This window comes from Aquila chrysaetos, chromosome 3, assembly GCF_900496995.4.
Source record: "Aquila chrysaetos chrysaetos chromosome 3, bAquChr1.4, whole genome shotgun sequence".
NCBI classification, from domain to species: Eukaryota; Metazoa; Chordata; class Aves; order Accipitriformes; family Accipitridae; genus Aquila; species Aquila chrysaetos.
This window is the reverse complement of record NC_044006.1, coordinates 23,134,281-23,147,729: the sequence shown is the minus strand read 5'-3', so window position 1 is coordinate 23,147,729 and position 13,449 is coordinate 23,134,281. Positions and strand designations below refer to the sequence as shown.

Genomic DNA, 13,449 nt, shown 5'->3' with positions numbered 1-13,449 from the left:
TTTTGTGGTGGTTTTTCCTCGCAGCTCACGTACCCGTGCATTTAGGACCGAGGTAGGTTTTCCATCCCATTTCCTCATGTCCTCTCCATGATCACATAGGTAAAACCACAGGGCACCTCGCGGTGTGTACCTTCTATATTCTCTCTCTTGGGCAGAGGAGCGCTCACTCCTAATAGCTGAGACATTGGTCCTTACAGGTGGGCAATAGGACATATCCTCTTTGAATTGTTGGAAATCCTCGGACAGCTTCTCCACAGCCGAAATGCAGGCTTGTAGGGAGGAGGAGAGATTTTCTTCGTATTGACGGAGTTGGCGAGCCACTTCATCCACTGTCGGTGCCTCTTCGTCTTTCCAGGTCATTATTGCCAGTGAGTTGGCATAGGACGATGGTGCGCTCCGTACAAATTTCCGCCACATGGGTCGTGTGCATTGGACTTCGTCTGGATCTTTGGGTAATTGTGGGTTGTCCGGGTCATGATGAATCGTCTCTAGCACAGCTAATTCCCTCAGATATTGGATACCTTTTTCCATGGTGGTCCACTTGCTTGATTGACATATAACATCTTCCTTAAAGGGGTACCTTTCCTTCACACTTGACAAGAGTCGCCTCCAGAGGCTGATGGCTTGTGTTCCTCTTCCAATTGCCTTGTCAATGCCACCTTCCCTGGCAAGCGATCCCAGCTGCTTGGCTTCCCTACCTTCTAATTCCAAGCTATTAGCCCCATTGTCCCAGCATCGGAGAAGCCAGGTGATAATATGCTCACCTATACGGCGGCCAAAATCTTTTCGCATATCTCGCAGCTCACTCAAGGATAGGGACCGGGTTATTACCTCTGGTTCTGCCTCTTCCTCCTGTTCCCGTGATGGCCCTGGTTCACCTTCATCCTTTGCTAAGCGAGCTGATTTTTTATATTTCTTTTTCTGTACGGGGGCAACTGATACTGGTGCAGGTTGATCCGCTGGTTCAGTTGCAGTATCACTCGCCGGGTTTTGGATATCCGCAGCGTCTGTCGCCAAGGTTTGGGTAGCAGCGTCTGTCGCCAAGGTTTGGGTAGCAGCAGTGCTCGTCGCTGGGGCTGGAGGGACCGCAGTGCCTGTTGCCAGGGTTTGGGTAGCTGCTGTGCTCGTTGCTGCGGCTGGAGGGGCTGCAGTGCCTGTTGCTGAGGTTTGGGTAGCCACAGTTCTCATTGCCAGGGCTGGAGGGGTCACGGTACCTGTCACCAAGGTCTGGGTGGCCGCAATGCTCGTCGCCGGGGCTGGAGGGGCCGCAGCGCCCATTGCCGGGGTTTGGGTGACCGCAGTGCTCATTGCTTTGTTGTTAGGTCCAGAGACCTTCTCTTCCCCTTGGGGGTGCTGAGTTGTGTCGAACAGGGCTCGATAGGCATGGGCCAGGCCCCAGCACGTTGCAGTGATTTGTATCTCTCTGGAGCTGCCGGGGGTGACAGCATACCTTTTCCAAATATTTTACTAGTTCTTCTGGATTCTGCATTTGTTCAGGGGTGAATTTCCAAAACACTGGAGGTGCCCACTTTTCTAGGTACTTGCCCATACTACCCCCACACACCCTGCCACTCATAATTATCCAGCCTCGGGGCAGACCTCTGGGTGATCTTCTTAAATAGTTGTTTAACCTTAAACAAGAGCTGAACCACATTCAGAAGCATGCTAATTCCCAGCAGTAGGGCTAGGACCGTGCTGGTATCAACATCCCAAGAGTATTCAAATTTTTCAAAATTCCCAAACACCATTGTAACTGGACTGAAGGAGAAAGGAGAGGGGAAAAAAGGTATCCCACTCATAGACTGGTTTTCCAAGGAGGAAAGGTAAATGGTATAATTATTAATAGTTTCCCACAGATGGCTCCCGCAGTATAAAGGTGACAATGCTGAGTGCAAATACCGGATTAATTCCACAACTGATGACTTTATCATACCATAAACCAGTGTTATACAATACATCAAAGCAAAAACCTTAATCCACCTCCCACGGATGATAAGCAGGAGAAGAGGGACTACATACAGCAAGCGAGGTGATGCATAACAGAACTTTAAAAACCAGAGCAACAACTCTAAGAACACATAAATCAACATAATGACCAGCGACTATAAGACCAATATAATGAATGCTTATAACAAATTTGTTTTAACGAGCTCTGGTCAGGTTTGTCGTTATCTCAACCCTTCGAGCCCCACGTTGGGCGCCAAAATGGACTGTCGTGGTTTAACCCCAGCCAGCAACTAAGCACCACGCAGCCGCTCACTCACTCCCCCCCCACCCAGTGGGATGGGGGAGAAAATCGGGAAAAAGAAGCAAAACCCACGGGTTGAGATAAGAACAGTTTAATAGAACAGAAAAGAAGAAACGGATAATGATAATGATAACACTAATAAAATGACAACAGCAATAATGAAAGGATTGGAATGTACAAATGATGCGCAGTGCAATTGCTCACCACCCGCCGACCGGCACCCAGCTAGTCCCCCGAGCGGCGATTCCCCGCCCCCACTTCCCAGTTCCTATACTAGATGGGACGTCATATGGTATGGAATACCCTGTTGGCCAGTTTGGGTCAGGTGCCCTGGCTGTGTCCTGTGCCAACTTCTTGTGCCCCTCCAGCTTTCTCGCTGGCTGGGCATGAGAAGCTGAAAAATCCTTGACATTAGTCTAAACACTACTAGCAGCAACTGAAAACATCAGTGTTATCAACATTCTTCTCATACTGAACTCAAAACATAGCACCGTACCAGCTACTAGGAAGACAGTTAACTCTATCCCAGCTGAAACTAGGACAAATAATGAAAAGAAAAAAAAAATATGCAGAGTCAGCTAGGAGATTCGAATAAGAGGATGATACATTTTGGGTGAAGTAGACAAGGGTAACTTTAGCAAAGGAGTTTTGAATAAACTAAGTAAAATGGATGAAAGGAAAAGGGTAGCCACATTAGCATTAGGTACTTAATATTAACTAAGAATGTCCTTTCCGAAATGGAGAGTATCTTTCATGACTGCATAACACAGAACTGTAAGAACTAAGCACTTCAGCTGTAGAAATCAGGACCCTGGTATCTTAGAGACTGCACACAAATATTTAAGAGTTGAACTTGGACATAAACACAGATGCCTGGAACAGGCATTTTGTGTCACTGTTAGAAACAGTTGTTGGAAAAGATTAGTAAATAAATATTGGAATATTTACTATATGGGTTCTGACAGACTGCAACATTATACCAAGACTAAACATGTCAAATTGGGCTTATCATTTACTTATTTATGAGTGCAACAATTTCCTTATTTTGACACATCATTAAACACACCTGTTCTTTGCCTAAGTTGAAAATAACCTTCTATCTCAAGTTAACAACACTGAAGTGCAGGAAATCTGAATTTGTGATCCCCTACAGATAAAAGACTTTCCCAATCTTCCACTCCACCATCCTAAAACTCCTTTCACCTATATGTACACTTTTTGTCACTGTTAGATTTTCAGGCATAGATGGTATGTAGAAACGACATTACCTGCATTTTCTGAACATTTTGTTCCTTTATAGGCAAATAAAAGGGACACATGCACATTTCAAACTCCTTCCTGCTCTACTGTTCTGTTTCAGAGGACAATTCTGCTCTGATAATGATGGATCTTACAAAACTGCAGAGATCCAAGTACACTTCAGAGTAGTTCATAATGAAACTGAAGAACAGCGAATTTACCTTACAAAACTCAAAGCTATATAAACTATAGTACTGAATGACATCAATTGGTTTTATTTTCTTGAATTCTTATTAAATACATCAAATAAAGCTTCTTAACGGGCAATAAAAAATACCAGTATTTATCATGCATATACTTAACACACGGTGGTAATTCAGGGTTTATTACAAAAAGCTAGTTTGCCATTTTCATAAAAACTGAGACCATATACAAATACTCACTCCAGAAAACATACTGACATAAAATTTAATTTAAAAAGCTTAGAACAATAAAAATAAATTTATGATTTAATTAAATTTATTATATCTTAATTACAAATGTAAGAATGCAAAGCTAGCTTACATGTAATAAATTGTTAGATCAGGGAAATTTATTGAATACATAGCAGATTACAGGCTACAAATGTAAAAGAGAAATACAGCAGCTAAGATCTTAAGCTGCAGTCAAAGAACTTTAAGCACACTGAAGGCAAATTTAGACAATATTTTCAGGATTTTCACATCCAATGCTTTAGTAGTGCAAGCAATAAAATTTACATAGAACCTCATTTTAGTTTTAAGTCAGACCTTAAAAAATTCTAGACTGTTCATTGTAACTATTTCTATTATCTCTTAATTCGCAGCAGGAGGCAGGGGAGGAAGTGTCATTCACATGCTCCCCTGCTGCACCTGCGTATCAGCCACTAAACATTGTGAGCCACTCACTGCCTGGACAAAGCAGCTCTGTGTCTGCTACTGGAGCATTGCAAAGTTGACTCATTAAAAAAAAAAAAAACAAAAAACCAACACACATTAGAGCCCATGTTTTAGGTTAGCAGAAAAGAGTGCTAATTTGAAAACTGGAGAGGTTCGAAAAGCAGCAAAAAGAGTTTCTATTGGTAAATCAGTAACAAAAATAAGACTAAGGAAAATTGAGTTCACTGCTGAATGAGCTGGGGCCAAACGACATAGAAAAGGCTCAGGATGTCAGTGCCTTCTCTGCTGCAATCCTTACTGCTCTCAGGCCCTCCATGCCCATATGCCAAATGGCAAAATCTGGGGGAGCAAAGTATACCTACAGGACAGGAAGGCAAAGGTAGGGGACACTTAAGCAAACTGGACGTGCTGAGTCCATTGAATCAGAAAGGATGCAGCCAAATGTGCTGAGGAAGCCAGTCAGCATTGTTGTGAGGGAGCACACATCTTCAAAACTTTGTGGTTATCAAGAGATACTCCTGTTGACCGGGGGCAGGGGGAAAAGTGCATGCCCACCTTCCAAAGGGCAAGAAGAGGGATCCCTAACTCTGTCCCTGGAAAAATTACAGAGCAAATTTTCCTGGCAACTATTTGCAGGCACACGAAGGGCAAGAAGACTGGTAACAAAACAGATTTCTCAAGAGTGAACTGCACCTGATCAATGTGACAAGCTTCAATTACAAGATGACCAGCTCAGTGGACTAACAGAGAGCAGTGGGTTTAATTTACTTCAGCTTTAACAAGGCTCTCCAGATGGTTTCCTATACCTAACCAAATAGCAAAGACCTGGACTTAAGTGGACTACAAGGTACCTAGAAAGCTGGTTGGACCACCAGACCCAAAGGGTTGTGATCAGCAGTCCTAAGTTCAGCTGGGGCTCTCAAGGGTCAATATTGGGGCCAAAGCTGTTAATCATAGCGTGTTCACAGATGACACAAGCTCAGAGCAAGTGGTTGAATCAATGGAAGGTTAGGCCAGCACACAGAAGGATTTTAAGCTGGAGGAATGGGCAGTGAAATGCAAAGTCTCACACCCAGGATGGAATAACTCCCATAAAGCAGTGGGGCAGAGAAGGACCTGGAGCGTCAACAGAACAATTTCAATGTGAATCAGCAGTGTTCCCTTGTGGCAACAAAGGTTAACTGCATACTGGGCTGCGTACATATCAGTGCTGCCAGCTGGCTGAGAAAAGGTGTTTTTTCACTTGTATTCCAAAACGTGAGACTTTCTGGCCTACTGTGTCCCAGTTTAGTTCCCCATTGTAAGGTGGACTTTGACATATGGCATTTAGTCCAGAGGAGGGCCACCAAGATGACTGAGGGCCAGAAGCACATGATGATTAAGGACAAGCTAAGAGAGCTAAGTTTGTCCAGCCCAAAGAAAAGACATCTAAGGATATAACAGGTGTTTTCCAACATGTTTTCCAATGATCTGATTCACAGATCGTTATAGAGAAGATGGCACAAGACTCTTTCAATGAAAGGTCAGGAGGAAATGGACACAAGTTGTAGCAAGAGAAATCCTTATTAGATATAAGTAAAAAATATTCTTCACAGTGATAGCAGTCTCACACTGAAATAGGCACACACTTTACAGAAGAACCATCCCTGGAGTTACTTAAAGCTTAAGTAGATAAAGCCCTGAGCAACCTAATATAACTTTGATGTTGAATGCAACTAGAAGCTGGCATTGTTTTGACAGGAGGCTGGACCACAAAACCTCCAAAGGTCCAAACTAATTTTTTCTTATGATTTGCTTCCCCTTACAAACGAAAAGGTGGAAGGCACTAGATCTTAATTTTCTTTACATGTGACCATAGTTTGTGCTTTGTTCTCTGTGAAAAAGACTATACGAATGTAACTAGAATATATTAAACATGCTCTTTAACATAACATATCTGGCAATGAATTAAGAAGCGATTCTGAACATAGGGATTTTTCTTCCAGTTATCATCTTGGTAGCACTCTGCTGGACTCACTCTTGAATGTCAAGATCTTTCTTCTACTGGGGAGCTCAAAACCAAACACAGTACTCCAGATATGGTTTCATCAGTGCTGAACAGAAGGGAAGAATCACTTCCCTGAACCTGCTGGCTACTCTCTTGCTAATACAGCCCACGTTGCCGTGGCCCTTCTTTTCTGCTAAGGCACACTGCTGGCTCACGTTTAACTTTTCATTGGTACCCCCAAGTCCCTTTCGGCAGAGCTGCTTCCTAGGGAGCTTGTACTGTTGCAGGGGGCTATTCCATCTCAGGATGGAGAGCCCTTGCTCTCACTTTTGTTGACCTTCATGAGGTTCCCGTCAGCCCATTTCTCCAGTCTGTCCTAGTCCTTCTGACTAACAACCTGGACATCCAGCATATTGATGCCACTCCCCCTGCCAGTTTGGTGTTATCCAACTGGAGAATACACCCCAGTTGGTCACTCTGGTCATTACTGAAGACATTAAACAGTACTGATTTCTGAGGGGCACTGCTAGTTATTAGCTGCCAGCTGGACTTTGCACCACTGATCACTTGAGTGAATTTTCCTGCCCACTTTATCTTCCATTGAATCAGTCCATATCTCACCAATTTGGTGATAAGGGGAGTATGGGAGACTGTGTCAAAGGCCTTCCTAAAGTCAAGGCACACAACATCCACTGCCCTCCCCTTGTCCACAGCACCACTCATGTCCCCATCATAGAATCATAGAATCATTTAGGTTGGAAAAGACCTTCAAGATCATCGAGTCCAACCATTAACCATGCCCACTAAACCATGTCCTTAAGTACCCTGTCCACTCGCTTTTTTAATATCTCCAGGGATGGTGACTCAACCACTTCCCTGGGTAGCCCATTCCAATGTTTAACAACCCTCTCAGTAAAGAAATTTTTCCTAATATCTAAACTAAATCTCCCTCACCACAACTTGAGGCCATTTCCTCTTGTCCTATCTCCAGCCACCTGACAGAAGAGACCAGCACCCACCTCACTACAACCCCCTTTCAGGTAGTTGTAGAGAGTGATAAGGTCTCCCCTCAGCCTCCTCTTTTCTAGACTGAACAGCCCCAGTTCCCTCAGCCGCTCCTCATAAGACTTGTGCTCCAGGCCCCTCACCAACTTGGTTGCCCTCCTCTGAACATGCTCCAGCAACTCAATGTCCTTCCTGGAGTGAGGGGCCCAAAACTGAACACAGTACTCGAGGTGCGGCCTCACCAGTGCCCGAGTACAGGGGAACAACCACCTCCCTGCTCCTGCTGGCCACACTATTTCTGATACAGGCCAGGATGCTGTTGGCCGCCTTGGCCACCTGGGCACACTGCTGGCACATATTCAGCCGGCTGTCAACCAGCACCCCCAGGACTTTTTCCACCAGGCAGCTTTCCAGCCACTCTTCCCCAAGCCTGTAGCGCTGCATGGGGTTGCTGTGACCAAAGTGCGGGACCTGGCACTTGGCCTTGTTGAACTTCATACAATTAGCCTCAGCCCATCGATCCAGCCTGTCCAGATCTCTCTGTAGAGCCTCCCTACCCTCAAGCAGATCGACCCTTCCCCCCAACTTGGTGTCGTCTGCAAACTTGCTGAGGGTGCACTCAATCCCGTCATCCAAATCATTGATAAAGATGTTAAACAGAACTGGCCCCAACACCAAGCCCTGGGGAACACCACTTGTGACCCGCCGCCAACTGGATTTCACCCCATTCACCACAACCCTCTGGGCTTGGCCATCCAGGCAGTTTTTCACCCAGTGAAGAGTGCACTTATCCAGGCCACAAGAAAGGAATCAGGTTGGTTAGAGGGCTGGAGCACACAACATACAACAAAAGGCTAAGAGATGTTCAGCCTTGACAAAAGAAGGTTCAGGGAATATCTTACTGCTGCCTACAGCTACCTGAGCAAAGGATAAAGAGAAGTTGAGACAAATGTTCTCAGAGATGCATGGCCATAGGACAAGAGGCAATGGCCACGAGTTGTAACATGGGAAACTCCAATCATATACAAGGAAAAACTTCATTCCTGTGAGGGTGGTCCAGGCATTGCCCAGAGGGATTGTGGGATCACCATTGTTAGAGACATCCAAGAGTCAAACAGACATGTTCCTGAGCAATCTGATCTATTTAGACCTGCTTTGAGCAGGAGGCTGGTTTAGATGACTTCCAGAGGTCCATTCCATCCTAAAGTATTCTACAGTTTTACAGCTTCAAACATGTTTAAAAAAAAAAAAAAATCTCTGAAGACATGTGGTTATATTTTAAGTCAGTTTGATGGCACTGCACAGATGTTTTCATAAAAATTCATTAAGTAAATTTTTTTGTGTAACTTTTGCTGCTAACGATTGAGAGATCTACTTTTTCACTAAATAATGTGATAAACTGAAGAGACTGACATACAACCATCCTGGATACATCTACTTCAGTAGTCCTACTCTTAAAAGTTTTGAAACAAATACGCAAAAGTGAAACCATAAATTGAATTGAATACTTTAAAAATCTTTCTCTCTCTGTTTTTCCATCTTTGTTCATTCCTCCTCTACCCCTGCATCTAAAACATGTGGCAAAACCCCTTATTTTATAACTGATTATTCCTTCCTTAAAAAAGAAATATCTTGCAAACAGATATCTAACCATAATATGATTTTAACCATCTAGTTTTAGATGCTGCAACATCATTTTCCAAGAAAGATGGGCAGCTGCTAAAGTTATGGAGGATAAGAAAAGGATTGCTACAAAAGCAGAGGAAAAAAGTAGCAAAAGAAATTGTAAAAGTTAATAATAGTGGGTGGTAAGTTTCACTCTCCGTTTCCGTATGTTGTGAAGTACTTTACATAGTTATGGATATTTTTGATTGTTCAAATGGTGCCGTTCTGGAAAGTTGAGGCTGCTACTGCTGAGACAGAGCAATTTGTGTTACTACATTTACACTGTACTCACACAAACAAGCACAAATACTTAAAACTCCATTAAAAACCTCGAGCATCTTCACAAACAGAAACTGTAGAAATGCACAGCTGCACTTGGTTAGCCTAGACATAACTTTAAATTTATGCTTAATTAAATTTAATTCAAACTATTGCATGGGAAATGTATTTCTATTTTGTGTTGTTTTTTCAAGAAAAATATATCAAGATAAATTATTAAGAAAAATTTGACATGTTTCAGGACTAAGAAGTTATTTTGTTCTACAGGAATAAATTACTGTCTTACGGATCTCTCGATTCAGTTTCTCTACACTGAATATTCAGAAATAGCAAGTCTTCCATTACTAAATTTATAATTAAATAGCTTCTCACTAATGTGCCTTAGAATGACATCTTACTTTAATTATGAGCTGGAAATAGTCCACAATACAAACACAGTTGTGTGTTCTTGATCACCTGAAGGTTTGAAGATGTTAAAATCCATCTAGATTCTTCCTCTATTAATCACAATCTGTAGGCAATAAAGATCTCAAAAAAAGAAGGAAAAAAGGTATTTCTCTTGCTTTCCCCCCCTCCAGCAACCTCCGACATGTTTTCTGCCTTGAGCTTTGCCTTAGGCAAAAATAACGTCAAGTGGTCTCATACAAATAGCAATTGTAAACCCCCTACTCAATTCTCTTTAATTTTACAAATTGGAACTATATGCATGTTTTTCTTCCCTTCTCTAACACAGTTAAGTCATCACCGAGAAAAATGAAGAATACAGCACAGCACATGTATGAGAATAAAACTAACTCCTACTTTTTGGCCTCAAAAGAGTGCTAACAACCCAGTAGGATAACAATGCAGTTTTCAGATACTGTGTATCAGCCACTTCAAAATAGAAAGTAAATCTTGCTCAAAAACTTACTAAAGATGTACGAAAATCAAATTAAAGGAGGACAGTACAAGCTGTCAGAACATTTCTCAAAAGAAAGCCACAGCATTAATAAATTCCACACTGATTAACAGTAATTTATATTCACTATCCCATTTCCAAAAAAACCAAGCAGCAATACATAAATGTTGAATGTACAGAGAACAACACTGCATTTTTGCATTAATCTGCTTAGGTCATGGTCTTATCATGATTATTTAAATTCAAGAGCAATACTTGGTTGACAAGGTACTGCAGTGCTCCAGGCTACAATCCTCACACAATGCCTAAAGGGTTATTACAGTGGAGAAATTCTACTGAGGACAACACAAGAGCCTTACCCCTTCCCGAAGACACCTCATTAGCACAGTGTAAGCAGCCAAGGGAACAACCCAGCATTCTCTGGGGTGCTCCCTTTTTTCCTCCTGAAATGAAGCCAACGGCACAAATGATTAAATCAAAAAAATCACAGTAATCTCAGTCACATAAAAAATGGGTAACAGATTCTTAATAAGGTTCATATTATACTCATTTCAAATTAACATATGCTAGAAAATATATTAAATTCCAGGGCAGTATTACTATTTAAAGTTATTTCATGTGCAGCACAGAAATTGATATTTTATTAGCTTATTCAAATAGTCTCCAAAATCCAGAATTTGTCCTAATATTTCTGAGTTTCATCGATTCCTTCTAATTTACACACACACACAAAAAAAAAAATTCTTGCAAACCTCTCAATCATTTTGATTACTTCAGAAAGAGACAACTGATTACTAAGAGTAGTAATGCTTCTCTTTAAATGTGATTTAATTATACCAAACAAACAAAATTACTTTTGTCTGGCAACCTTACTTTGGGAAAAAAGTATTCAAAGTCATACAAGGAGATACAAAGTGTTTAATGAAACTTACTGTATGGTATAGCCTTCAGTACATATCAACACTGTTCCAAGATCTTTATGTATATCTCCTTGAAATCACCCTGTTAGAGAGGTTAATTCACTCCCAGTTGAATCACGGGTTTAATTCTTCTGTTAGAAGTTAATGAACTCCACTTCTCCCTGCCCCCCGCCCCCACACTAGCCTACTGTAAAACTTCAAGTTTAAAAGAGGACACTTGGATATCATTATGATTTAACTAAAACAACCTCCATATCTAGGCTAGTAACACAAAGATATTAGCAACTGAAAAAAATAGCCTCTTTTGGGAAAGGAAGTAAGAAATAATAGGCGTTGGATGGTGTGAAGATGAAATCAATGTGTAGCTTGTCTTAATAAGTAGACAAAGGATGACAAGCAACAATTTCTTCATGAATCATACATTTCTTGAACTCTACTGACTACAGTAGCAAATTATTTTTAGCATTCTAATTAACTGTTTATAATAAAAAGCATAGGATGGGCAAGGTGGGGGTTAACAATGCAGAAACAAATTATGCTTTCTAAACTTTCTGATTTCTGAGAGGCCTACACTAATTCAACTTATATGATGTGATAATGTCAGGCACTTAAAGCATGGCACATTAGCAGGGAAGACTATTACTGAATTGCCTAGTAAAATTCATTTTCCTTCTTTATTGAAAATAAATCAAAACTTTATTTGCAACATATATCAAAAGAGAAAATTAGTTTGTTAAATCTCCCATTTTTTTAAGCTTTATTTCTGCTAACTTTCTGTTAGGAGGTATGGAACAATTTTCCTTGGAAGTAATTTACAGATAATAATAATGAGTGGTTTGACATACAACAAAGACATCAGATCTACCAGATTCCACCTCCTTCATCCTATCTGAGTAACTACATGTTGACATTTAATCACAGTTTGCCTTCCAAGGCTTAGTGTGTAAGTTAAGAAAATGCAGCCCAAGTTTCAAAGGATGGTAGGTTACTTTCTAACAGTGAAAAGTGGAATCTTTTCCACCTGGAAAAGGCATGACAAGACTAGAAATCAAGAGAGAGTTAAACTGACAAGCTATGCTGGAACTGGCATCGGTCTGTTTCTCATTTTATTCATCTAATTTAGTCAGAAATTCCATCAACTTCTCCTGTAACCATACATATTAAATGCACTATAAAATAAAAAGCCTTAAGAAATGGTGCAGTCCTGAAAATTAATAGTTCTTCCATTCTTCAGACTGATTAATGACTTTCTGCAAGGTTTAGTCTCTAGTTAGAAATAAAAAAAGGCAAAAGGTGTATGCAACTTAGCACCACTGTTAATTACCTAAACACACCTACACAATTTAACATTTAATAAATGTAAATATATCATCAAACACCGGGTAATCTTCCTACTTTTTGCTCACAGCCCATGTTGATTTCGATTAAACTTTAGGTTCTGCACCCTAACAACACAAACAGCACAAAATGAATAGAAATACTACATAGAACTTGAAAGTTTTCCCTCAAGGCAATTAGCTCAAGAGTAACAGAACATCCTCCCTGGGGTCTGCTCATGCTACTTGTGAATTGCTCTTGGCTTCTGTTTGGGAAAAAAATGCGGAGGTGGAGTGTAAGATCTTACTTATGAGATCTCCTATGCAAGTACACACATAATATCAGAGTTTAGGATTGCAGAGGACCATTATGATTATCTGGAGTTTTTCCCAGCATTTTCTAAGCCACAGAAGTGCAACCAGTGATCCTGTATTTAACCTAATGAATCATGCTGTACCTAGATAGCTGAACTTGATCGTAAGAGTTCGATAATTTATGATTTACCAAATGTTCATATGAAAAAGAAATAATCTTTATCATTATTTAACATAAATATTGCACTTGGACGTAGAAACACTTAGCAAAACCCTGGAGGGAATAAATAAATAAAATCAGCCATGCCCCCCAAAACTTACAGTTTAAATGATAAATATTTAGCAGCTTGATAAAACAATCAAGCAGGCTGAACAGCAAAATGGAAGAAAACAAGGAAAAAATAAAAATAAAAATATTTTGTGTACAGTTCTTAATGAATTAGATATAGTTATGATTTTTTTTTCCTTAAATTAGTAAAGGCATAAAGCTTTGCTGTTTAGAGATATAAATTGGGAATAAACTTTGTTTCATCTTATTATACTACCACTGACTTGGTATATGATCTTGGCAAGGTCATTCAATACTACTGTTCTGTAGTTTAATGAGCAACAAATGCCTACAACACTACAGTATTCTGAGGTTAAGTACGTACAGAACAG

At 40.8% G+C, this 13,449-nt stretch overlaps 1 protein-coding gene across 2 annotated transcripts in view; it reads right to left on the bottom strand.

The window, feature by feature from the left end:
• Positions 1–13,449, bottom strand: part of ULK4 (unc-51 like kinase 4) — a 264,773-nt gene that overhangs the window by 197,960 nt on the left and 53,364 nt on the right. For both annotated transcript variants that reach the window (XM_041122173.1, XM_030007779.2), the window contains one exon: positions 10,598–10,681. In XM_041122173.1, coding sequence (XP_040978107.1) covers positions 10,598–10,681 — 84 coding nt within the window. The remainder of the gene's footprint in view (positions 1–10,597; positions 10,682–13,449) is intronic.